Source organism: Micromys minutus (genome assembly GCF_963924665.1).
Source record: "Micromys minutus genome assembly, chromosome: 2".
Lineage (NCBI taxonomy): Eukaryota > Metazoa > Chordata > Mammalia > Rodentia > Muridae > Micromys > Micromys minutus.
This window is the reverse complement of record NC_137971.1, coordinates 15194874-15218912: the sequence shown is the minus strand read 5'-3', so window position 1 is coordinate 15218912 and position 24039 is coordinate 15194874. Positions and strand designations below refer to the sequence as shown.

Here is a 24039-nt window from a genome sequence, read left to right as displayed (position 1 = left end):
GGCCTAGCACATATTAAACCCTGTGTTTCATCCTCAGCACTACAAGAAATAAAGAAAAATAAAGTTCTTAATCTATATAGGGGAAGGGAGGGACACTTAGGATAGCAACAGGAGAAACATCACTAGTGGTAGTTAGAGGCAGAAAGGGCCACATCTAAACCTGCCCTTCAACTAAAGTAATTCAAGTTTACACATGCAGTGCCCTGCACAAAGGCATAGAGAGTCCCACAGTTACACAGTATCTTCTATGACTGATATATATTTAGACACAAAAACCACACACCTCTTCCTCAGAGTTTCTCGTGCCTTCCTGCCTTCATGTTTCTTGCCTTGCTATCAGCTAGAAAAATGCCACTGTAAAGTTTCTCACCTGCTCTCCTCCCATGTCAGCATAGCAGGTGCTGGTTACCATTGTCTATCCTGACCTCCAGCATCATCAAAGCATCCAAAGGCTGCACAAGCTAGCCGTCACTAGCCTGAAAGCAGAATGCCACAGAGGGCAGAAACAAGGACAGTAAGAGAGGACAGGGGCTAGTGCTGAGGCTCGCAACCCACCCACTGTGTCAGGACAACCATAAAAAGCACACTGGATTAGGACAAAATGGCAACCAACAGAATGGGAAAAGATCTTTGCCAATCCTACATCCAATAGATTGCTAATATCCAATATATACAAAGAACTCAAGAAGTTAGACTCAAGAGAATCAAATAACCCTATTGAAAATGAGGGGCACAGCTAAGCAAAGAATTCTCAACTGAGGAATGGCTGAGAAGTGCCTAAAGAAATGCTCAACATCCTTAGTCATCAGGGAAATGCAAATCAAAACAACCCCGAGATTCCACCTCACACCAGTCAGAATGGCTAAGATCAAAATGGAAATATTTATATTAGGTAAGTAGCAGGCCTTTATGACTATGTGACCATTAGGTTTTTTCATTTATGAAATTGGGAATCAGAAAATAGACATGTGTAATGTGGTCATAGCATATGATTTGGAACCCAGGGTTGAAACCCTAGTTCTGGGAGTATATTGCTAGGCTGAATTGTATGAACTTCAGTGTTTCTCTTTGAGAACAATGGGCAGAATTTCTGGCTCCTGTAGCTACCATGAAATTGCACCCAAAAAGTGTGATTAGCCCAGTGGTTTTTGTTTTGTTTTGTTTTTGTGCAGAAAAAACTCAAGTGATTAGCAGATGCTGACAAGGATGTGGAGAAAGAGGAACACTCTTCCATTGTTGGTGGGATTGCAAGCTGGTACAACCGCTTTGGAAATCAGTCTGGAGGTTCCTCAGAAAACTGGACATAGTACTACCTGAGACCCAGTTATACCACTCCTGAGCATATACTTGAAAGATGTTCCGACATATAAGAAGGACAAATGCTCTACCATGTTCATAGCAGCCTTATTTATAATAACCAGAAGCTGAAAAGAACCCAGATGTTCTTTAACAGAGGAATTGATACAGAAAATGTGGTACATTTACACAATGAAGTACTACTCAGCTATTAAAAACAGTGAGTTCGTGAAATTCTTAGGCAAATGGATGGAACTAGAAAATATCCTGGGGCTGGAGAGATGGCTCAGTGGTTAAGAGCACTGACTGCTCTTTCAGAAGTCTTGAGTTCAAATCCCAGCAACTACATGGTACCTCACAACCATCTGTAATGAGATCTGATGCCCTCTTCTGGTGTGTCTGAAGACAGCTACAGTGTACTTATATATAAAATAAATGAATCTTTAAAAAAAAAAAAAAGAAAAGAAAATATCATCCTGAGTGAGGTAACCCAATCTCTCTCTCTCTCTCTCTCTCTCTCTCTCTCTCTCTCTCTCACACACACACACACACACACACACACACAAAACCAACAACATGATATGCACTCACTGAGAAGTGGATATTAGCCCAAAAGCTCGGACTACTCAAGATGTAATTCACAGACCACGCGAAGCTCAAGAAGAAGGAAGACCAATGTGCAGATGCTTCAGTCCTTCTTAGAAGGGGGAACAAAAATATGCAGAGGAGGAAACAAAGTTTGAAGCCTAGACCGAAGCAAAGGCTGTCCCACCTGGAGATCCAGCCCATAATACACAAGCCACTAAACCCAGACAATATTGCCGACAGGAGCCTGATTTAGCTGTCTCCTGAGAGGCTCTGCCAGAGCATGACAAATACAGAGGCAGATGCTTGCAGCCAACCACTGAACTGAGAACGGGGTCCCTAATGGAGAAGTTAGAGAAAGGATTGAAGGAGCTGAAGAACAACAATACCAACCAACCAGAGCTCCCAGGGACTAAACCACTATCCAAAGAGTACACATGGACAGACCCATGGCTCCAGCTGCACATGTAGCAGAGGATGGTCTTGTTGGGCATCAATGGGAGGAGAAGCCCTTGGTCCTGTCAAGGCTCGATGCCCAAGTGTAGGAGAATGTCAGGGCAGGGAGGCAGGAGGGGCTGGGTGAGTAGGGGGCATCCTCATAGAAGCGGGGGAGGAGGGGTGGAGGGTTGGATGAGGGATTTATGGAGAGGAAACTGGGAAAGGGGATAACATCTGAAATGTAAATAAAATATATCCTAAATAAATAAATAAACTTAGTTGTTGAAACCAATTGTTTATCTTCCACTTCTTACACACACACACACACACACACACACACACACACACACACTACTGACAGATGAGGAAAAAAGAAAGAAAGAAAGAAAGCACACTGGGAAGAGCCCTGCACTTAACACCTTCTCAAAGAAGACAAGGTCCTGTCTTTAGAACTCTCAGCTGGGTGCTGCAGTCCCCAGGGCCTGTGTGCAGGATCATAGTGTACTGATGGTGCTTCCCTTCTCCCTCCCATGGCCCTGTTCTAGGAGCTGGACGGCTCTGCCACAGTAAAGAGCCGAGCAGAAAGTATCACAAGCTAAACAGAGCCACACAAAAGCCTGGATCTGAGAACAGAGAAAACTGAAAGAATCACAGAAAAATATGATTAAGTCATAAGTAGTTTGGAAGTCGTTTGTATGTGTGTTCTTGTGTTGGTGATGTAAGTGTGAATTTAACCTCGAGGGTTCATTCTTCAGTCACCACCCACCTTGTTACTGAGACAGGGTTTCTCAAAAGCGTGGAGCCTGTCAGTTAGCCCAAACGACCTGCTTGTCTCCTTCTCAGTGTTAGTGTTATACGAATGGGTTACAGAGCATTCCCTCTTCTCCTCCCCTTCTTCCCCCCTTCCCTTCCCCCTCCCTTTCTTCTAACACATGTTCTGAATATCAAATGCAGGTCCAAAACAACTGAGCTATATCTTTGGCCGTGATTATTTTAAACATTTTAATCTTTGTGTGTTTCTATGTGTGCCATAGTTGCGACACGTATGCCACAGCATGCATGTGGAGGTCAGAGGACAACTCATAGGAGTCACTTTCCTCTGCTATGTGGGTTCTAGGGGTGATCTCAGGACGCCAGGCTGGAGGACCAGTATTACCCACTGGGTTGCCTTGCTGGCCCCAGGCTTGTGACTTTTAATTCTTTCAACCTCCAAAAAGATTCTTTCTCATGACTTGAAATTCTCTCTTGCAAAGACACTGCTGATTGTTTTGATGTTGGCACACCTCACTGGTACCCCATGCATCTTTACTAGATTTCTCAGACATCATTCATGTTTTTTTATTTGTACTAAAAGTTACGAAAAGAGAAATATACAGAAAGCAATTTCCTGGGCCAGGGACTCTTGGCCTTTTCGCCTCTCCCTTCCATTCCTCCTGCCTTGTTAGCACCTCAGATGGCCTTAACTAAGTCTCTCTGATGAGTGTCACGAACCAGGTCAAACACTAACTAAAAATGTTCTTGCTGGAAAGAGGAGCAAGAGAAAGCTTAGAAAACGGGCAAGAGTGACCTGGTGAGATGGCACAGCGGATAAGGGGGCTTGTCACCATGTCTGACAACCTCAGTTCCATCCCCAGGACCCATATGATGGAAGGAACCAACTTTCACAAATTACCCCTACAAATGCACCACACATAAATTAATCCATTAACTAGTTAGTTAGTTAGTTAGTTAGTTACTTACTTACTTACTTAGTCAGTCAGTCAAAAGGAAAAGAAGCAACAATATTGGACAGTCTGCTAACAGAGCACTCCAGAGGCAGAGAAACTACAGCTGCAGCAATAAGCATTTTTTTTTTTTTTTTACACAAAACAGGAAGGAGAACCCCCCTCTTCCCAAAAGGTCATAATCTGAAGTTTTCCAAGAGAAATTTCTCGTAGGTCAAAAAAAGCACTGGAGAGGTGTAAGGTTAGCTGACAATCAGAATGGGTCTGAAGGAAAAGCCAAATAAAGTGACGTTTTTATGGTGCATAAATACATTATTTTTTTTCTTTGTCATCTTGCATAAAAATTCTAGTCAGCACAGAGAAATTATACAACCTTGGGTAAATCACAGCATCTTTACAGGCAGCGCCCACTACCGTTGGGTTCTAGAAAATACATGGCTGTCCACTCTCCTTCGTGGTATGAGAACAATGTCCCAAGTCTTAGGTCCCAAGCCACAACTGCCAAATGGAACAACATAATCCTAAAACCCACTGAGATTCACAGACACAGGGAGACTGTTATATCAGCAGAATTCCTATTCTCGGGCCCTACGCTCATGACCAAACAGAGCCATATTTACCTGTTCTGAACACAGAGAAGGGCTGCATGAAGAGCCAGCAGGAGGGCCCAGGGACTAGCACTTAGCAAGAAGGAAAGGCAGTGTGATGCCGATGCAAAGCAGAAGCCCCCTTACAAAGAAATGTTAAACAAAATGGAGCACAAAGAACCTAAGACTTCTAAAGTGAGATATTAAAATCTGCCTGCAATGGCCCGAGAGCCACTTTAGTGATCCTTCCCCTGCAACACGACCCTTCCCAAACATATTCTGCTCCTGATCCAGCTATAGCCCCATTGTTGCCTTTTTTACCCACTCCCAGTCCTGTCCACTTATGAGAGTAAGCTCTACTGACTCAAGAAACTAAAAGCATCTTTCATGAAGATCCCCACTTTGACTGATCTGAGTGTTACAGCTAACAGGTGGAGAAGTCTTTTTAAATATATGAGCATTATCATGACAAGGCCACTGGAATGGGTCAGTGCTGTAAGTCAGGCAGGGATAGAAGCTTCCGCTCCACCATCAGGTTACTCTTTAGCCTTGACAGATCAAACCCCAAGCCGAAGCAAGCTACAGAGATCAGTTCTGTCTCTAAGCCAAAGGTCTTCACAGTGAGGGACCAAAGCTGCCCTGCCCGAGCCTCTGCTGGCTGAGCCCCAGATTAATCACCACTAGGCAAGAGCTGAGCACCAGCCTGCAATCTGAGCCTAGGTACCACCTGCAGAGGGGTCCTCCCAGCACCTCCCTCACTCCCTTGGGGCAGGACCCCAGGGCACAAGGGTGTCCACCTGCTGGCAAGGCTACCTGGGATGGGTTCTGTGACAGTCAGCCATCTCCCACTTGACAGACAAGTTATGGGCAATCTGAGTTGCTTAATGAGATAAGAAATGTATTTATTGACTCACACAGTGAAGTCAGTACCCTAAGGAAAAAAAATCCATGGCTTCTCATCAGAGAGAGAGAGAGTCCAGTGTCTTTGTCATTCCTATCCAAAGAAGAAAACTAGCTGGGGCCAACAGTGGGAGGAAACCTGGAGTTAAGAGCTCGTTGGATGTGTTCCTTGGGCATGGAGTACACATTCTTGCTACTCACAGAGGTAGAGAAGACTGAAGGTAAAGGAAAAGACACAGATGTCTTTCCAAAGCATCCCTTACACTGACTGATATTTTGGTGAAACGAAGCTTCAATACAAATGTCCTCCCTTAAAGGTAGAAGTACTTGCCCTGAGTACCAAGATCTGTAAGAACAGTTTCCTCAATGACCTCAGTAAGCTTTCTCCAGCACCGACGGACGCATGGAGAAGTGGTGACGGACAGTGATGGGCACGCAGCATCTACTATGCAGGCAGGTGCTTTTCAAGAGCACATTGTAAATTCTTTGCAGATGGTAACCTGTGTGCAAAAGTATCCCGACTCTAGAAAGATTAAAGGAGGAAAAGATAGTCATGGAGAGTCACATCTTACAAATACTGCTTCCAGGCCCAGGGGCACAGAATAGAGGTTTCCTTCCCACCTGCCCATGGCCCAAGGGAACCAAGTGTGGAAGAGGTTGGACTCAGATTGAAATATGTTCCTTCAAGGGCAAAGAAAAGTACAGGTCAGAGGAGAGGTGCTGGGGTCCTGTGAGCACCTTCATCTGCACCTTCATCTGAGGAATAACAACCCTGGCCTGACTGTCACAGCTTGTACGCCACAGCTTTATCCCCAAGAACTCCCTTTGAACCTCCGGCCACAACCCAGAGTTAGGACAGAGCAGTGGCTACAATTACACACTTGCTTGGGAAGGGGGTGGGTGCCGCATGTGACAGGCCATGAAAGGTCCCAGCCTATAAAACAGCCTGGAAAACAAACCCTTAATTTAAATGTTAATGAAAGTGCTGTGGAGACATCAGAGGCTTCCTGGCTGCTCAGAGAACAGCTACACCAGTCTCAGAATTTATGGCTCCCCTTTACCCTCCCACCTCCCTCTCTGCCTCATCACCCACTGAAGTTTAAAGAGAAGGGGGAGAAAAGAAAGAAAACGAAAGGCAAAAAGAAGGAAAAATGGGGGGAAACCACCCTAATTTTGACATTAAGGCGTGCTTCCACCTTGGGATGCGAGTGCTAAGTGACCTTCTGTCAGTAGAACGTGATCAAAGGACAATAAAGGCAAGCACTGTGCACACCGGAGATGAGCAGAGGACGCGGCAAAGGTGGTAAAGGTGGACTTCGGGCAGCAGGACAGGACGCTGACCCTCCACCCCGCTCTTCTCCTCTACACCGACGCATCAGAGTTGCACAGGTCTACAGGGGGCGGTACAATAGTCTGATGTGTTTATATGGGCACACCACAAGCCGGATCATTTCTATGTGCTAGAAACCTTATGATGCCAACGCATAGTGGTGTACATTAAGGCAGGAGCAGGTGGATCTCTGAGTTTGAGGCTAGCCTGGTCTATATAGGAGCTCCAGGACAGCCAGGCCTACACCATGAAACCCTGCCTTAAACAATAAAATATAACTTCTGACACTTCCAGTTTTTCAAAACATTGTAAGCCACCTTGGACTCCTGTTGCTTCTTCACTGTGACTGTAGTGACACGAGAGCTCTTTCTTCCAATCCGTTGTGTCCCCCCAGTCCTCGAGCTTCCCTCTGAGAATTCTCCACATTTCACTACCTACCCATCTGATCTCCCTGTCCGTCTGTGCCATCCAATTCATGGTGTGTTCTCGAGTGACAACAAAATGCCATCTCCTTGTTTGTGAGATAGGCTCTCACCGTGTAGCTCTGGCTATTCTGGAGCTAACTTTGTAAATCAGGTGGACCTTAAACTCTCAAGGCATCCTCTGTGCCATCCTGCCCTGAGTAATGGCTGAAATTCAGTCTTAGGAATCGAAACCATCTCATGTTTCTTGCAACTGGTGGCTATGACTTGTTGAGAGGCTGGAACTGGCATAGGCAGTGACCACCCAGATGAAGGACACAGCACTAAGGTTCTGTAGGACCTGACTCAATGCAATGTCCCCAGCACACGGATCACTGATGTCCGACAATCTGAGCACATTTTGAGCTGAATCAGTGAGCCACCTAGGATTACTCAAATTCCTCTTTGTTCTCCAAACACTTTGAGGCCTCTTCCTCCAGCCACCGCAGCTCCTTGCTTCTCTACTGTCTTTGTATAAACTCTGACTCTCATCGTTGAGGGGCATCATATGCAGGACACTCCCTCCTGTCTGGCTGTCTCACAAAGCAGGACAAGAAGACATTCTTGCCTCGTTTAGCAGGCCTTAAAGCAGGCTTTCCTCTGCCCTATCTCTAGAATAGAGAAAGAAACAGAGAGGTCCTTAAGCCACTGTGGTCCACCTGAACCATCAGGAGGACTGGTTACAAGATGAAGCACCACAGTCATTTGTTTTTTTCTTCAGGTTATCAAGGTTGGAGACCCCTGTCATATACACCAGTTCATCACCAACCAGAAAAAGTGAGGTCCACAGACAGAATTCTTATACTTGACTCTTCTTGCCCTCAAAGCAGTGAGTGACCAGAAAATCATAGAGATCAATAAAACCCATACTGAAACTGCCTCTATTTCCAACCCCCAATCCTGTCAGAGTACACTCCACATGCAATTAACCATCAGTAAAGAAAGACATACTTCAGCAGGCTGCTGGTGGCATCTACCACAGCACACAGCAAACCCTGTAGCTGCTGGAACAAACACCCTGCTCTCCCAGTACCAGCATCCGCTGCCAAACAGTGCACAGTGCTGGCCTTCCTTCCAGACTCACCCTCACCTCTGGGAGAAACGAAGCGAGAAGGAACAGCTTCTCCATCAAACCCCCCAGAGGCCACAACTCACTTTACAAACTTGAATTGGTACATTTCATGCAGACTTGGACTATCCCCCACAAAACAAACAGGCCACCACAGTGCACAAGATGATATTGTATATTTAATAACACGCCTAAGTCAAGCTTCTACACCTATACCACCCATATATTACCCTGATGACAGAAGCAGGAGAGAAGGGATTAAAGCCCAAGAGTGTGGGGAAACCTTCCTGACCACAGGCGTTCACATGGCAGCAGCGGTATCCACAGAGGCAAGGGCTCTACCCAGTGGTTTTTTTGTTTTTTGGGGTTTTTTTTTTTGTTTTGTTTTGTTTTTTTCTTTTTTATTTCAGGGAAATAGATCTGGTGTCTGCAGAGAAAAGGGGAGCTACATGATTCTTTCCCTTCTCCTTCCAGGCCCCAAGTGCAGGATGGAAGGGTCCAGAAAACCAAAAATTTAAAGTGTATGTGTGCCCTGGAATGGCAGGAGCATTTACCTGAGTGAGCCCAGGTCTCTTGCATATGAGGCCTTCCCCTACCATGCCCTATGTGAACTCTGGACACTAAGGAGTGTTTCAGGTTCTCAAAGAGCCTTTCAAGGGGACTGGGTCTGGAGTAATGAAGGACGGCCATGTGGTTGCTGGGATGGAGCCTGGGTCCTCTGGAAGAGCAGCTGGTGCTCTTAACTGAGGAGCTATCTCACCACACTACTTTTAATGGGGAATAAAGTCTTGTAAATGGTTTTGAAGGGGTGAGTATGGTGGTGCAGGCCTTTAATCCCAATACTGGGAGACAGATGGAGGTGGGTCTCTGTGAGTTTGAGGTCAGCCTGGTCTACATAGTGAGTTCCAGGCTAGCCAGATCTAAATACTGAGACATCAAAACTAAAATTAAAAAAAAAAAAAAAAAAGGAGGGGGGGGAGTTTTCTATTTACTAGCTTTATTTAGGTAGAAATAATTATTTAAGTAGTAATAAAATATATTAATCTGTATTAACTCATAGTAAAGTATTCAGAATTCACAGTGACTGTAGATACTATATCTGAGACCATGTATAATATGTTTCTGCCACACAACTGTGGAAGACACAGACCATTTTGTTTCAAGAACACTGTGTGCCTTCTTTACCCACTCTTGCTCACTCAACAGAGACAGGTAGGAAACTCCTATATGGAACAGGCCCTTATTGCATAGGACCTGAGTCTTGACAACAGGCTAAGAAGGGTGAGCAGGCATACAAGAAGCAAAGGAAAAAGTCCTTGCCTACTGCCTTACTTTGAAACCAACTGTTGATTCCAGTTTTTGTTTTGTTTTGCATGTTTTTTTAAAAAAGTAAACATAGCTTTGAGATATGCAGGGGCGGTGCTTTATCCCAACATTTCAGAGGCAGAGGCAGACTGATCTCTGAGTTCAAGGCTGGCCTGATCTATACGGTGAGTTCCAGGACAGCCAGGGCTAAATATATATATATATGTATATATATATATATATATATATATATATATATATATATATGTATATATATATATATATGTATATATATATATATAGCCTTGAGCATATAACTGGTATTAAGTGTCACCTTCTACAACTGTTTACAGATTAAAAATGCCAAGTCGCAGAAACGAAAGGTGACTGCTAGACAGAGCCAGGTCAGAGTCCTTGCTTTCTCCTGGTCAAAAGCTCCTCATATTGAGTCTGGAGTTTGAGGGCCCATAATGGATGCTAACAGTGCCCGAGTACAAACACGTGAAAAGAAGAGGGCAAAAAACTAACAAAGAACATCAGCAACAAGGTGCACATGAAAAACTGTTTTAACAGGAGAAAGACGCTCACTGAGAAAGGACCAGTGCAGGATCTGGCTCTTCCAACTGCTCAAGGAGTCAGCAAGGGAACCAAGGGAACCGAAGTACTTGTCCTTAAAGAACAGAGGCTGCTCACAGCCCTCACGCTGCCTGTAAGGGGTCCAGGACCATGTCACTCAGTGACTGACAGGCACATTCAACAGGAACAGTGGCAGGGAGGTGACAGAAGGCAGCCCTTGAGGATCACTTCAAAAGGAAGAGGATAGGGAGAGAAATTCCTATGGAGAATCCACCTTAAGAAAACTACAAAAGAACCCTGTGACTCCTGGGAGGCAGAAACCAGGGAAAGCCCAGGGAGGAGGCTTGAAAGCCACTAAGCATTAGGCACAGCTGCACTAGATAAAATGCTGAAGGTGTGACAGTTACTGTTAGCTCTTCTGTCTGCACATAAGATTTTTTGGCTCATTCCCACTATACTCTAATCATGTCAATACAGAGTATAAAAGAAGAGACTGATTTATTTGCCTATAGCCACCCTACTAATAACAAGCAAAGGAGAACTTATCTTCTGGACGGCTCTAAAGAACGGACCTCGAAGCTGAAAACTGGTGCTTAAAAGATGGGGTATCACTATGTAGCACTGGCTGACCCACAACTCACAGAAATCCACCTTCCCCTTCCCCCCTGAGTACTAGGAATAAAGGCAGGTTCCTCCATGCCCAGCTAGAGAGCTAGCTTTCTTTCTTCCTTCCTTTTTCTCTCTCTCTCTCTTTTTTTTTTTTTTTTTTTTTTTTTGAGACAGTGTTTCTCTATGTAGCCTTGGCTGTCCTAGAACTGTAGACCAGCTGGTCTCAAACTCACAAATGTCCTCCTGCCTGCCTCCCCAAGGCAGTGATTAAAGGCGTGTGCCACCACTGCCAGGCTTAGAGAGCTTTTTTTTTTTTTTTTTTTTTTTTTTTTTAAGACTCAAAGTCATGGACAAAGTGGAGAGAGATGGACTTAAAACTACAGTATAGAGATCCTAGCCCATATATATCTGAGTATAAAAAAAGGGGGCACTAAAACCCTAGCACATGCCCTGGATGTCTAGTATAAAGTCAGAATCCCGAACACAAGCTTTTTAGAAGAGAATTCAACTTGAGTTCTCTCCTTGGGTCCTACATGGTGGAAGGGCAGAAATAATTCCTGGAAGTTTTCCTCTGCCTTCTACATGTGCAAACAAGGCACAAGTACACATAAACACACACACAACACACACACACACACACAAGTAAATAAATAAATTCAATGTTTTAATCCAGTGTCTGCCAGGCATGGTGGCACACATCTTTAATCTCAGACCTAGGGAGGCACATGTAGGGAGATCTCTGTGTGCTCCAGGCCAACCAGGGCTACAGAGTGAGAACCTGTCTCAGAAACAAGACAAACAAAAACAGACTTTAAGACATCATTTGTGAAATTAAGGAAAAAGCCATATCAAATAACTTAACAGTCAACACTAAACAGCCAACAAACACTGAGCAAAAGAATCATCCAGGGCTAGGAGAAAATACCAAGGAAACTGAAGATGACTTCGAGGGAAGCAAAGGGGGCCCAGCAAGACTTAGCAGGGGCTGCACAGAGAGAGCACTGGCCAGCAGTGACTGTGCTGAGAGACTGAGGGCTGCCTACACCACAGTAACACTAGGGTTAGGAAGTCACACCCTTACCCATGGTCCATCTCCAAGTGATGGCCAAGACACTCAACTTGGTTTACTTTACAGATGCCTCCTAATGAGGCAGGGAAATTTCTTTCTCAGCTTCTCTAACTGACACCGTCTGCAATAGGTGTTATGTGGTCTTCTCTGTTGAGAAGTAATCCAATGGTCTCCAGAGGACGTGGCTAGAGTAAGGGACTGAAAGGCTGGGATGCAGAGGACAGCCTGCCCATACCTCCATGACATGCAGTGGCCCAGAGCTCCTTCACCAACAAGCTGCTCCTGTCCCCTGATGCCAGCACACTTGTCACTTCTCTCTAGTCCCACACACATCTAGTCATAGACGCACAAGCCTGGCTGACAGGCATTAGGCATTAGGGAGAAACTGCTGAGGAGACAAAGCTGACCAGCTCCATTTTTTTCCACCCAGAGCTCCCATGCACTTAGCTTGCCCACTCACTACCCGCTGGTTGTCCCTTTCCTCTCTCCTAAGATGCTGGAATGATTTGTTCCGAGAAGCGACAGGTTTATAGGTTAGCCGACACCTCTGCTCTGTGGAATTTTAATTAACTTCTCCCATCGTCAATATGCTAAGGAACGGGGTCTCCATTCTCTGAGGTCAGCAGTGTGTTTCAGGTCCTGCTATATCAGCCGTCAAATTGAAGAATTAATGACGTGGCTAATCGGCTCTAATTCTTAGGAAGAAAAAAATTGAAAGGGAGTTGTGGAAGAGAGCAAGAGGAGAGCTACAAGTTCCATGAAGTGAGGAGAAAGAGGCTGAAGGGGGCTGAGCAAAAGGAGCACCAACATGTTTATAACAACAAGCTCCTGGCGGTGGAGGTGGCAGCCCTCTAACTCCCAACTCCACTCAGGAGGGATGAGAGAGGCATCAAGGAAGAGCAGGCAGATGGACCCTACTAACATCTAAGGTAGTTGACATATAGAAAACCCTCTAAATGCCCCTGGGGAGGAGAGAAGCCCGCCTTGGTTCAGGATAGCCTAGACAAGGGCTAGAGCAAGGCTTATCAGCTAAGAGCACTGACTGCTCTTCTAAAGGACCTAAGTTTGATCCTCAGCATCCACATGGTGGCTATAACCATCTGGACTTCAGTCAACACCCTCTCGTGGCCTCTGGGAACACTGCATATATGTGATGCACAGAGATACAAACAACACCCATACACACAAAACAATAAAATCTTTTTTAAAAGCCTAGATACAAATCACATGTTATTTGAAAGATACCGTCTACATGAAACTCAACATTAGATGCAATGACAAATATGCCAATAAAATGTTTTTAATAACAATTAATAGCCAAGAAAGCAGCAGTCAATTTTTCAATAGAGGATTTCTCTGAGTAGCTCTGGCTGGCCTGAAACTGTAGACCAGGCTGGCCTCAAACTCACAGAGATCTGCCTGCCTCTGCCTCCTGAGTGCTGGGATTAAAGGCATGCACTGTTAAAGGCCAGTTTTACTTTTGTATTTTGCTTTGGAGTATTTTGTTTTGTTTTTATTTTGTTTTTTGAGACAGGGTCTTATTCTGTGGCCTAGACGTCTCTGAAACTCACCATATAGCACAAAATGGCCTTAAGTTCCTGGGTAAGGTTTCCTGCCTTTGCCTCCCAGGTGCACAGATTGCAGGCATGAGCCAACACACCTGATTAGTTAAAGCAGAAGAAATACCTACATTATGATGTTTGCACTTGTAATCCTGGCCATTGGGAGGTGGAAGCAGGAAGATCTAGCTCAAGGCCTGTCTGAGTTCTGGACAAGCCTTGGCTACACAGTAAGACTTGTTTTGATTTTGGTTTTAGAGGTTTGTTTGTTTTTTAAAAGAGTTGTTTTTAAAGAGAGATGGGGAGAGATGCTCTTCCAGAGAACCTGGGTTTGATTCTTGACAGCCACATGGTGGCTCAAAACCAGCTGTAACTGCAGTTCCAGATTCAACACCCTCTTCTGGTCTCCGTGGGAACCAGGCACATGAGTAGGAGCATACTGGCCCAAGTATCACACACAAATAATAAAACTGAGCAGCACCTCCACCACAGTTGTCATTGTCTCTGCTACTCTCCATATAGGGATGGGGCCCAGTTGGCAGGCCCCAGACCTCTCCTCTCCTGATACCCAGAGCATGTAAGGGATACACCAGAAGACATTTTCAGGGAACAAAGAAGAGATGAGTCATGACAGCAGGCTAGCTGCTGCCCTTGCCTCTCAGGTATACTGAGAACCCAGAGGACATCTGCTCCAGAAAGGTAACACTGCCCCTTAGTTACATCCAGCATGTATCTTTTCCTTAACATTTCTGGTCAGAGGCTTAGGAAAGGTTATCTCAATTCCAAAGTATAGTAAAAGACTGAAAGATCTCAAGTCTCTGGAGAATGTTTAAATCTCCAGGAAAGTAGTTCATTCAACCTAGAATACACTAGTGAAAAACCTTCTAGCTTATCTGACCTAATAAAATGAAACCATCCTTGAATGAGATAAAAATCCAAACATGTCTCCCTTACCTGAGTAATGGGCTGATAGCAATGGACCAGACTCGGTCTTCAGTCTGGATGGTGTGTAAGCACTGCCCCAGCCGGCCCGAGGCCAAAGGCCATACCTGGAAACAGGAGAGGAAATGCTCTTGTTGGCATTGCCTGGGCTTAGGGGGAAGAGTGTGACTGAGGAGGTGGGGAATGGAGAATCCTTTCTGTCCTGAAGACGGAGCTCAGAGTATGAGCAGAGAGATCTCTCCAGTCTCGGGTTCACCTGCCACAGAGACAGGCCTTGCTTCCTGCTCTAACCACCAACCTTTACTTGCATCCAACTAGTCCTGCTTTCTACCAGGCTATGAGAGGTCACACAGCCCGTGTGAGATTTAACTAAGGAAATGTAGATAGAAGCCGCCTGCCTCTCTCAGAAACTTCCGTGTGTTTGTGGATCTTCCCTTCTCTTCCTATGTTTCACCAAAACTTTACTTTAGGCATATAGGGAGCGGCAGGAAGATCAAGGTGCAGTACCAGGAGTCATGTATACTGTTAGAGGAGTAAGAAGAAAACTGCAAAATGAGGAGAGAATGGGAAAGAGACTTCAAAGTGAGAGGGGGTATTGTTTGTTTGTTCATAACGCCCAGGATCCAAAGGTATTCATGTCAGCAGGGAATTTTAGCACCTACTGTCACCAAAAGTAGCAGAAAAGCTTAACTCTTTTAAGCTTCCATATCTCCACAGGTTAAAAATATTGCTTGGAGCACACTATCTGGGCCCTATCAGTCAGGAATGTACATTAGCAGCCACTCTGGGCTTAACTCTAATCAACACTCCAGAGCCTCTCAGCAGTCAGCGCATTTAGAAATCTCTCATTAAGTACAAGGCTCCCTCACCTCACGCTACCCCAGATGACACACACAGGGCCATAAGCCTCTAACCAAACAGAAAGGAAACCTCAAATGTACAGGGCTCTCCCCAGAGCAGCCACAGAGGAATCCCTTGGCAGCTAGATGGATCAATGACCTCTCAAGGTCCCCGCAGAGCTATAAGGGGAACACAACAAACTCAGGCAGGACCTTAGATGGAAGAACTTAAGAAAACATTCCTCCAGTGTAAGGGGCAGGTGATGGGATGGGGGTGGTCTTGCCTTCTTAGGGTCACATGGTATCTTTTCCCTATAAAAGGAGAAAGTGTTTCTTAGAGCTTGTGGGTATGATGAAGTGGGGGATGGGGTAACAGTAGGAGTAACTTTTCCCAAAACTAAGAAAAAAAAAAAAAAAAGAGAGAGAGAGAGAATATTCTGAATGAAAAGGGACAAAAAACTGAGGGCAAATATCTCAGTATTTCCTGTAAGCCCAGGATTCTAGTATTTGCTTTGTACATGATAGCCAAGCCTTTCTGGTTTCTTCCTTTAGACTGCCCAGCTTGGAGAGACATCCGCCTTTTCTGAACTCCCTCAGAGTCAGGTTTGTGCTTGTGCAGTGAAGAGGGGCACTCCTGACTTACACGATCTCCGGGACAGCCTAAACCTGCTTTCTAGTAGCTTCCATAGAGACAGCTGGCAGTATCTGAGCTCCCACAAACCACAGAATATGGCTCCTGATCTTTAGGGGTGAACATTGCCAATTCTAAGCATCAGTTAGGAGTGGCAACCTGTCCCATAGCACAGCATCCTGTGGTAACAAGAGTGTCCTGGTACCTGAGGGACAGGAGTTGACATAATTAACAGGAGGTCAGATCTTTACTATCAGTGAAAAAGGCCCAGCCCGGAACACTGTCAGTAACACATATATTTATGTAGCCCTTTTAGAAGGCAAACCAGAGGTGGCAAGGCCCTCTTTGACTGAGGAACTTTAAGGATGAAAATTCATCCAAAAAAAAAAAAAAATTCTAAAACAAAACCTAAGTGATAAGGTATTTCCAGCAGCTATTACTACAGAACAAACTTTGTCTTTGGAATCTGACTAGTCTGGGTTTGAATACTACCTGTGGCTTACTATCTTTGCTTAGAGATGTTTCCTAACTTCTTTGTCTGTCTCAGCTCATCAAATGGGGAAATGTCTATGTCTCCAGACCATGGTATAGAAAAAGGAAGGTAAATGCCAAGAACTAGCATGTCCGACACACAGAATTTAGCAGACTTAAGAAAGGACTTTTATTTCCAGGTTCTTATATTCAAGAATGAACTAAATACAAACACCCATCTGCTAGAGAAAACTGAAAGTAAACAATGGTAAATTCATTTTGAAGCCATTGAAGATAACACACGGGCTGGAGATATAGTTCAATTGGTAGAGTATTTGCCTAGCATTCACAAAACACTGGGTTTGATCTCTAGCAGTACAAAGACTGGGTGTGGTTAGCGCATGTGTAATCCCAGCATTCAACTGGTGGAGGCAAGATCACAAGTTTAAGGTCACCCTTAAACTACATAGTAATTTCAAGGACAGCTATTTAAATAGATAAGTATCTTATGAGGAAAACAGAAAAGGTTATAGAGTAGATACCACAGAGTATACTGTGTATCCAAAATACATTACAATTATGCAAAGAAAGGCATTTACCCAATAAGATAAAATGAGAAAATGAATAAAGTGTTTAACAGAGTGCCCGGGTACAGTCGGCAATGCTAGGAAATAACCCTCACAGGCATATGGTAAACATCTCTATAATCTCAAGAGGCAGAAAATTCCAAGTTCAAGGCTAACCTGTGATACACATCCAGACACTGTCTCAAAAGAGAAAAAAGCTGGATCTGAGGATTTAGAGATACCTAAGGCTATTGTTTAACTGAATGGACACAGCACCAAACCACCTTCAAATACCTGCTCAACACACAGACAAAGGCTGATGCTCTCAGCTGTAAACAGAAGCCTCCCCTGAGTGAAAACAAAGACCCATGGCTTCACAAAATGCTCATTATAGGACTGTTGGGAGCGCTGACCTAACCAAGGCATTTATAGCACCCTCTTCAGACTCGGGGAACACTCTGGAAGATGGCAAAGAAAGAATGTTAAGAGCTAGAAGGTAGGAGAGGGCCTTCAAAATGCTATCTCCTAAGCACAGCATAGACATGGCAGTCTGAACTCAGTGACTGTCGCTACTGTGACACTGGGCTCTCCTAAGAGCCAGTGAAGAAGGAAGGCTTGGTGCTGCATCTACTGGCAACTAACAGATTCTGGGAAAGGAAGAGGCATAGTGTCCTGTTACACACCCACTTATAAAGACAACCCTATTAAACTTTAGGAACAAAAGTTAGCAGATATACTTAAGAGATCTTCGAGGAAGATGCGGGGGGAGAGAGGGTGGGAAGAACAACATAGGGCCAGGGTAACAAGGATGCCTTATAAACATGCATGGACTTATCAAAGAACAAAGCAAAACAAAAACCGCAGGGATTAAACCTGTCTGTGCCTACCCAGCCCAGGACTAGAGACAAATGCCACTGACCCCAGATGTGAGCACTGACAACCTGAACCTAGAGCCTCATGCTCGGCTCGTAAGCACTTGACTGAGCCCTTTCTCTAGCCGGAACTTTACTCCTGAGCAGTTTGGCCACCTCAGGCCAGAATCTTTGCAAGGAATGCTACAAAGTCATTGACTAAGCAACAGTTCAAAGAATATATGATGGGAAGAGGAAACAGCAGGTGACAGGAAGCCTTGCTGTAACCTCAGCACTTGACGATGAAGACACAGGGACCATGTTGGCTACCTGAGACCCTGTCTCAAAAATAAAAGCACAAACTGCTGATCGTCCTCAGGCATCCTCTGCCAGCATACTTTTTTTTTTCTACACACAAAATATAAGGCAGGAAATTTCTCCAAAAAGGAGGAGAAATGTTCATAAACAACAGGGAACCTATTTGGCCGTTTGTCTTCATATATATCAGTGAGTGAAAGAACAGTCTCTAGAGGGTACATGGAGTCAGTTACTGATAAAAGCTGTGACTTCTCTCTCCTGAGCTCTCTCTGTGTAGCTTAGAGGCCCGTTTGCTGATGTGGATAAGCATTCTGCTACAGTGGAGCCCCTAGATTCTAGAAAAGAGATTATCAAACCCTGCTGAGGTCTACTGCAGAGTTCCCACTGTGGCCCCAAAGCCTGCATCCTGGCTAGGGCTGCTGCACCCAAGACTGGAAATGCTCTTCTGTGTCCCGGAGCAGCAGCACTTGACACAGACTGGATGAACTGGATCCACTGAGGATGACAAGTGTGTATCAGTTTCATCTTTCATGTCTTGGTGGATGTCTGTGGCTCAGGCAATCTGGCACCGATGCCACCGCCAACAGTCCTGTCCTCTCCACTGCTGGCCACATCGCTCTCCAGAGAATCAGTAAAAACATGTTTTAATTACCAGCCTGACTGCTTATAAACAAGGTGGTGAAAAATTAACTTCTCTAAACAGAAAGCAAGTAAAGGGAGGGAGATTTTAAAATAAAATATTGGGGTTAGAACTCAACCCACAAACTTGAGGAAACCCAGCTCAGGGAGGAAAAGCTGGCCAGGCCCCGAGCTTCTGCATTCACACCACATTGCCAGAGAGTGGCACTCGTCCCAGCCACTGGCCGCTCCTCTTCCCACCCGTCCAGCTGGCGGGAACGCACCCTGCCACGGCAAACTGTATGGAAGGCACATCAGTGAGTTCTCCAGTGTGTCTCTTCTCCCCTGCCCTCACCCAGGGCGCTTAGCCAATCCCGGGACTCCAGGCTCTATCCCCCTCTCTTACCCCAGCCCTACAGACTAGAGGAAATAACGGTATGTGCGGTGCTCACCTTGGCTGTCCTGTCCCTGGAGCCACTCACGATGATGCCACCTTTGCAGTCCACACAGTTCACCTCCTGTTCATGAGCCGAGTATTTGACAGTGAAGGTGCTGCTGTGGAGTTTATGAACGCCAATCTTCCCATCTCTGTAAGAGAACAAGGAACCCGCCCCAGGAATTAACTTGTAGAAAGAGGCCAAGTCTACGGAAACAGCCTACGTGTCCAATGATGTCTGAATTTGCTAAGCATTCTGCAACTTGGCCCACAAGGAGCTGAGCTTTTAGGCACTTTTACATCTTCAGCACACTTGAGGCTAACAGAGCTGAGAGAGAAAATAAACTTCCCTTCAGAGAATATCAAACCTGCTCCACTTTGCATTAAAGGCTCTTCCTGTTTCTTCTCTGGCTAACCAAGCTATTATCAGCTTTTGGTAAATCTCTGCTTTAAGTGTTTTTTTATTTTTATTTCTTTAAAAGCAAAATCAAAACAGCCAGAGGCAGAGTCGGGACCCTGAAGAACACTAAGGAAGAAGAGAAACTCTCTCCGGCACTCACCCTCCTGCACTGACGATATGGGAGTTGGCCAGCACAAAGTGACAAACGTCCTCATCATGCCCGGAGAAGACCCTGAAGGGCCGACGGTTCAAGCTTGCACCATCTGGGCGGAACTGGTAGGCCAGGATGAAATTAGCCTGAGACAGGTACAGAGAAGCATCCTCTAGCTGCATCCAAGGCATCTGACTAGAGAGGGAAACAAAACAAACGACAAAGTAAAGCCCCCGCACTTCTTACGGAGAAGCAGGACTCAAAGACTTCAGGAGAGGAGTAGGACAAGTTGAAGGAGACTCTGGCCAGGTAATGTGACCTCTGCACTCTGGCTAAGTCCAACTTAAGTTTCAAGATTCCAAGACTCGACACGTACACTTTGCTCAACAAATCAGTTACTTTGTTACTGGAGCAATGGCATATTTATAAGTGAAAAAAAATCTAGCTATTTAGGAAAGTATGCAAACCTGCTCAAGAGATGCCTCCATCCTCCCAAGGATAGCGACATTTCTGTACTGGGGAGCAAGTGTGGTGATGGAGAATAACTCCAAAGCAGCATGCTGCAGCTCAGGACTAGAAAGGCCTCAGCTCATAGCAAACGGCAAGAGACCAGAGCCACAGGCCAGGAATGGGACTAAAGCCTTAAGAAAAAGACTCTGCTTGGGCAGAGTGGCATGCACTTGGGGTTCAGCATTCCTGAGTGCTGAAGTAGGAGGAACAGGAGCTCCAGGCCATCTGTAGAAAAAGTCAGGCCGGTATAGGGACATTAAGATCTTGTCTCAAAACAAAGAGGGGCTGTGAAAAAAAGTGGGAAGAAGATGGGGAGGGGAATATGAGGGAAGAGAAGGAAAGGGAAAGGAAAGGGGCTCAGCTAGGTTCCCTGGTGGGCCCTAAGCCCCCTCCCTGAGACAGACATTCTCCCACCTGAGCCTATCCTACCTAACCTTCCTGGAGCTACCAAGTCTCAAGAAATACAAAGGGCAAGCTGACTCATCCCAATGTACAGACACCATCTCCCATTGCCAAGCCTGTCTGAGCAAACGGGCTGTGTTTCTTCCCCAAGCTCCTTAAAACAAGCGTCATGGGAATGTGGAAAAGCTCTGCAAATTAACTTGCCGGACCATTAAATGCAGCTTGGACTTTGTAGTAACTGAGTTTCTACTCATGCAGTTTTTACAAGTGTGCATATATTATATAGAATATGTGTAGAGTGTACATAGATGCCTACATTCTTATTCATTATTCACATTCCTCTTCAATATCTTTTCCACAATTATGTGGATCACTCAAATGGGCAGCAAGCAGAGAAGGCTGGCTGTCCTTACAACCATGTGGTAGACAGATATTTACATAGGACGAGAAACCAGGTTCATGCCAGGTGAGCAGTGGAGAATCCTGGGGCAACCTGGTAACTCTTCTGTTTATTTCCAGACTGCCTTAAATTAATGCCCTAAAAGACAACACCAGGAGCAAAAGCTTGACAGAGAAATTTTCTTTGATGTTAAAAGGCACAAATGGTGGGGTATAACGGCACTAGCCTGTAGTCCTAGCACTAAGGAGGCTAAAGCATGAGGAGGGCAAGTTTAGGTCAATCTGTGCTACAGAGGGGACCTTGTTTTTTAAGAGAACCTCTACCAGGTACAAATGTAAATCAGAAGGATTTCCTTTCACCATAAAAATCCATCTTTCTCTTTCATAACTTCTCTATCATAGTACCACCACATAATTCACAGCAACTGACATCAGGCAAACCAGCATGAACAACACAAACTGGAAAAGGGTCACTGTGGTGATCTAAATGAGAATGGCCCCCATTTGCTCATATATGAGAATGTTTAGTCACCAGAGAGTGGAAGGAACTGTTTGAGAAGGATTAGAAAGAGGTGTGGCCTTTTTGGAGGAAATGTGCCACTGGGAGTTGACTCTGAGGTTTCAAAAGCTCAAGCTAGGCCCAGTGTATGTGTGTGTCTGTGTGTGTGTGCGCGTGTGTGTGTGTGTGTGTGTGTGTATGTGTATGTGTGTGTGTCAGGGTTTCTATTCCTGCACAAACATCATGACAAAGAAGCAAGTTGGGGAGGAAAGGGTTTATTCAGGTTACATTTCCACATGCTGTTTATCACCAAAGGAAGTCAGAACTGGAACTCAAGCAGGTCAGGAAACAGGAGCTGATGCAGAGGCCATGGAGGGATGTTACTTACTGGCTTGCTTCCCTTGGCTTACTCAGCTGCTTTCTTATAGAACCCAGGTCTACTACCCCAGGGATGGCACCACCCACAAAGGATTGGGCCCTCCCTTTTTGATCACTAGTTTAGAAAATGCCTTACAGCTAGATCTCATAGAGGCATTTCCTCAACTGAGGCTCCTTTCTCTGTGATAACTCCAGCTTGTGTCAGGTTGACACAAAACCAGCCAGTAAACATATACATGGTGAACAGACACACACAGAAACAAAATGCTTACATACAAGCTAGGCTTAGTGGTTTTAATCCCAGAACTTGGGAGGAAGAGGTAGGCTGATCTCTGTGAGTTCAAGAACAGCCTGGTCTACACAGTAAGTGGGAATAGGCAGAGCTACAGAGTGAGACCCTATCTCAAAACAACAACAACAACAGAAATACACATAAGATAAAAACAATATTTTAAATGATAAGTATTTTAAAACAACCAAGAAGCTACTTTACCTGTATCTCCACTTCAGTAGAATCCGATCTCGGCAGCGCCCCAGCCGCCAGTTCTGAGACAGCTTCACTCGTTCCTTTACTGGAATGCTGGTCATCCTAGGTATAAACAGAACAAAGAACTCAGTCACTACAACTCATGAGCAATAAGAGAGGATTCTCTGGACTTACCGAGTCAGGACTTGAAAACATGTAGGATAGAATCAAATATCCGCTAACGGGATTATGAGATCAGAAACTAAGAACGCCTATCTCTGTATGTGGCTAATCAAGACATCCAGGCAGTCTGTCCTTGAAACTATTTGAAGTGTCTATGGTGATATCCAAACAGTCTAGTGAGAAGCAGGACAAGAAAGTGCCAGAGCCACCGAGACAGCTCCATGGGTAAGGCACACCTGCCACAAAAGCCTTGGCAAAGAGAACTGACTGCCAAAGGTTGTCCTCTGACCTCCGAGCGTGTCACCCATGCGCTGCCCACACTCACTGTGAGCGCACAGTAGGAATACGATATGAGACCAGCACGCTCCTCCTGAGACAGTGACATAATCACAAGCCGTTTCTTTTAATTTTCAAGTACTGAAGAAATTCCTAGATAACCATCTAGTAAGGCTCCTGGATATTCTACCTTATACCAAGCACAGAAAGTTTACAGATAATAAACAAGCACATGAAATCTATGATATAAAACTGTTAGAGTAAACTATATAAACCCATCTAACTGGACCAAAAACCCCAAAACAAAAAAGGCATGTGTCTGTCGGGGGATAGGCCAAGTTCTTAGGACACAGAAAACAAAAACATAAAAGAAAAAAAAAAAAAAGCTAATGAATTAGACTTTATCAAAATTAAGAATTATCCCTCACAAATGAATATAGCAAGTCAGGGTCTAGAAAAAATATTATATGAGTATATTAGAAATTCATACAAGTAAGTACACATACAGACATATATATAATAAACAAAGGACGTGGACTCAAATGAAACATTTCTCTCTGTATGACTAGCCTTGTTTCATTCTGCCTCAGCCTCCCAAGTGCCACGATTACAAGCATGAACCACCATGCTCACTCAGCCTCTCTATTCATATATTTTTAAAAGGTCAATTAGAAAGTTTCCTGTTTGATGGTGGGAAAGAAGAATGGCACAGCCATTGTAGCAAGAGGCCCAGCAGGGGTAATTCTATATTGTTATGGGTGTGAGAGCTCTTCCCTACACTCATGTATATGTACCATGTTCATATCTGGTATGCAAAGGCCAGAAGAGGACATGAGATCCCCAGAACTGCGCTGTAGACAATTGTAAGCCACCATGTGGTTGCTGGGAACTAAACTCAGGTCCTCTGTAAGTGTTCTTAACAGCAGAACCATCTCTCTGCCTGCCACAAATAAATAAAAAAAAAAAAAGATTATAATGAATAAGGCAAAATGCTGTATTTCGTTCACATGAATGTGCAAAAAGGGTCAATTAACCACATTCTTAGATTATAAGATCTAGATGGTGAATATGTGAGTATTCACTATATCATTCTTCTCTATGTTTTAAATTTTTTATTACAAAAATGCTGACTGACCAATGGATATCAGAAAGAAAGGGATGAAAGAGGCAGGGGGCACAGCAGCCAGAAAAATGG

The 24039-nt window shown here is 44.8% G+C and overlaps 1 protein-coding gene across 2 annotated transcripts in view; it reads right to left on the bottom strand.

Moving 5' to 3' along the window:
* The window catches only part of FBXW4 (F-box and WD repeat domain containing 4), an 84000-nt gene that overhangs the window by 42730 nt on the left and 17231 nt on the right, over window positions 1-24039 (bottom strand). For both annotated transcript variants that reach the window (XM_080911351.1, XM_080911350.1), the window contains exons 2-5: window positions 22413-22508; window positions 19741-19926; window positions 19197-19332; window positions 14463-14557 (exon numbers count right to left, since the gene is read on the bottom strand). In XM_080911351.1, the coding sequence (XP_080767477.1) occupies window positions 14463-14557; window positions 19197-19332; window positions 19741-19926; window positions 22413-22508 (513 nt within the window). The remainder of the gene's footprint in view (window positions 1-14462; window positions 14558-19196; window positions 19333-19740; window positions 19927-22412; window positions 22509-24039) is intronic.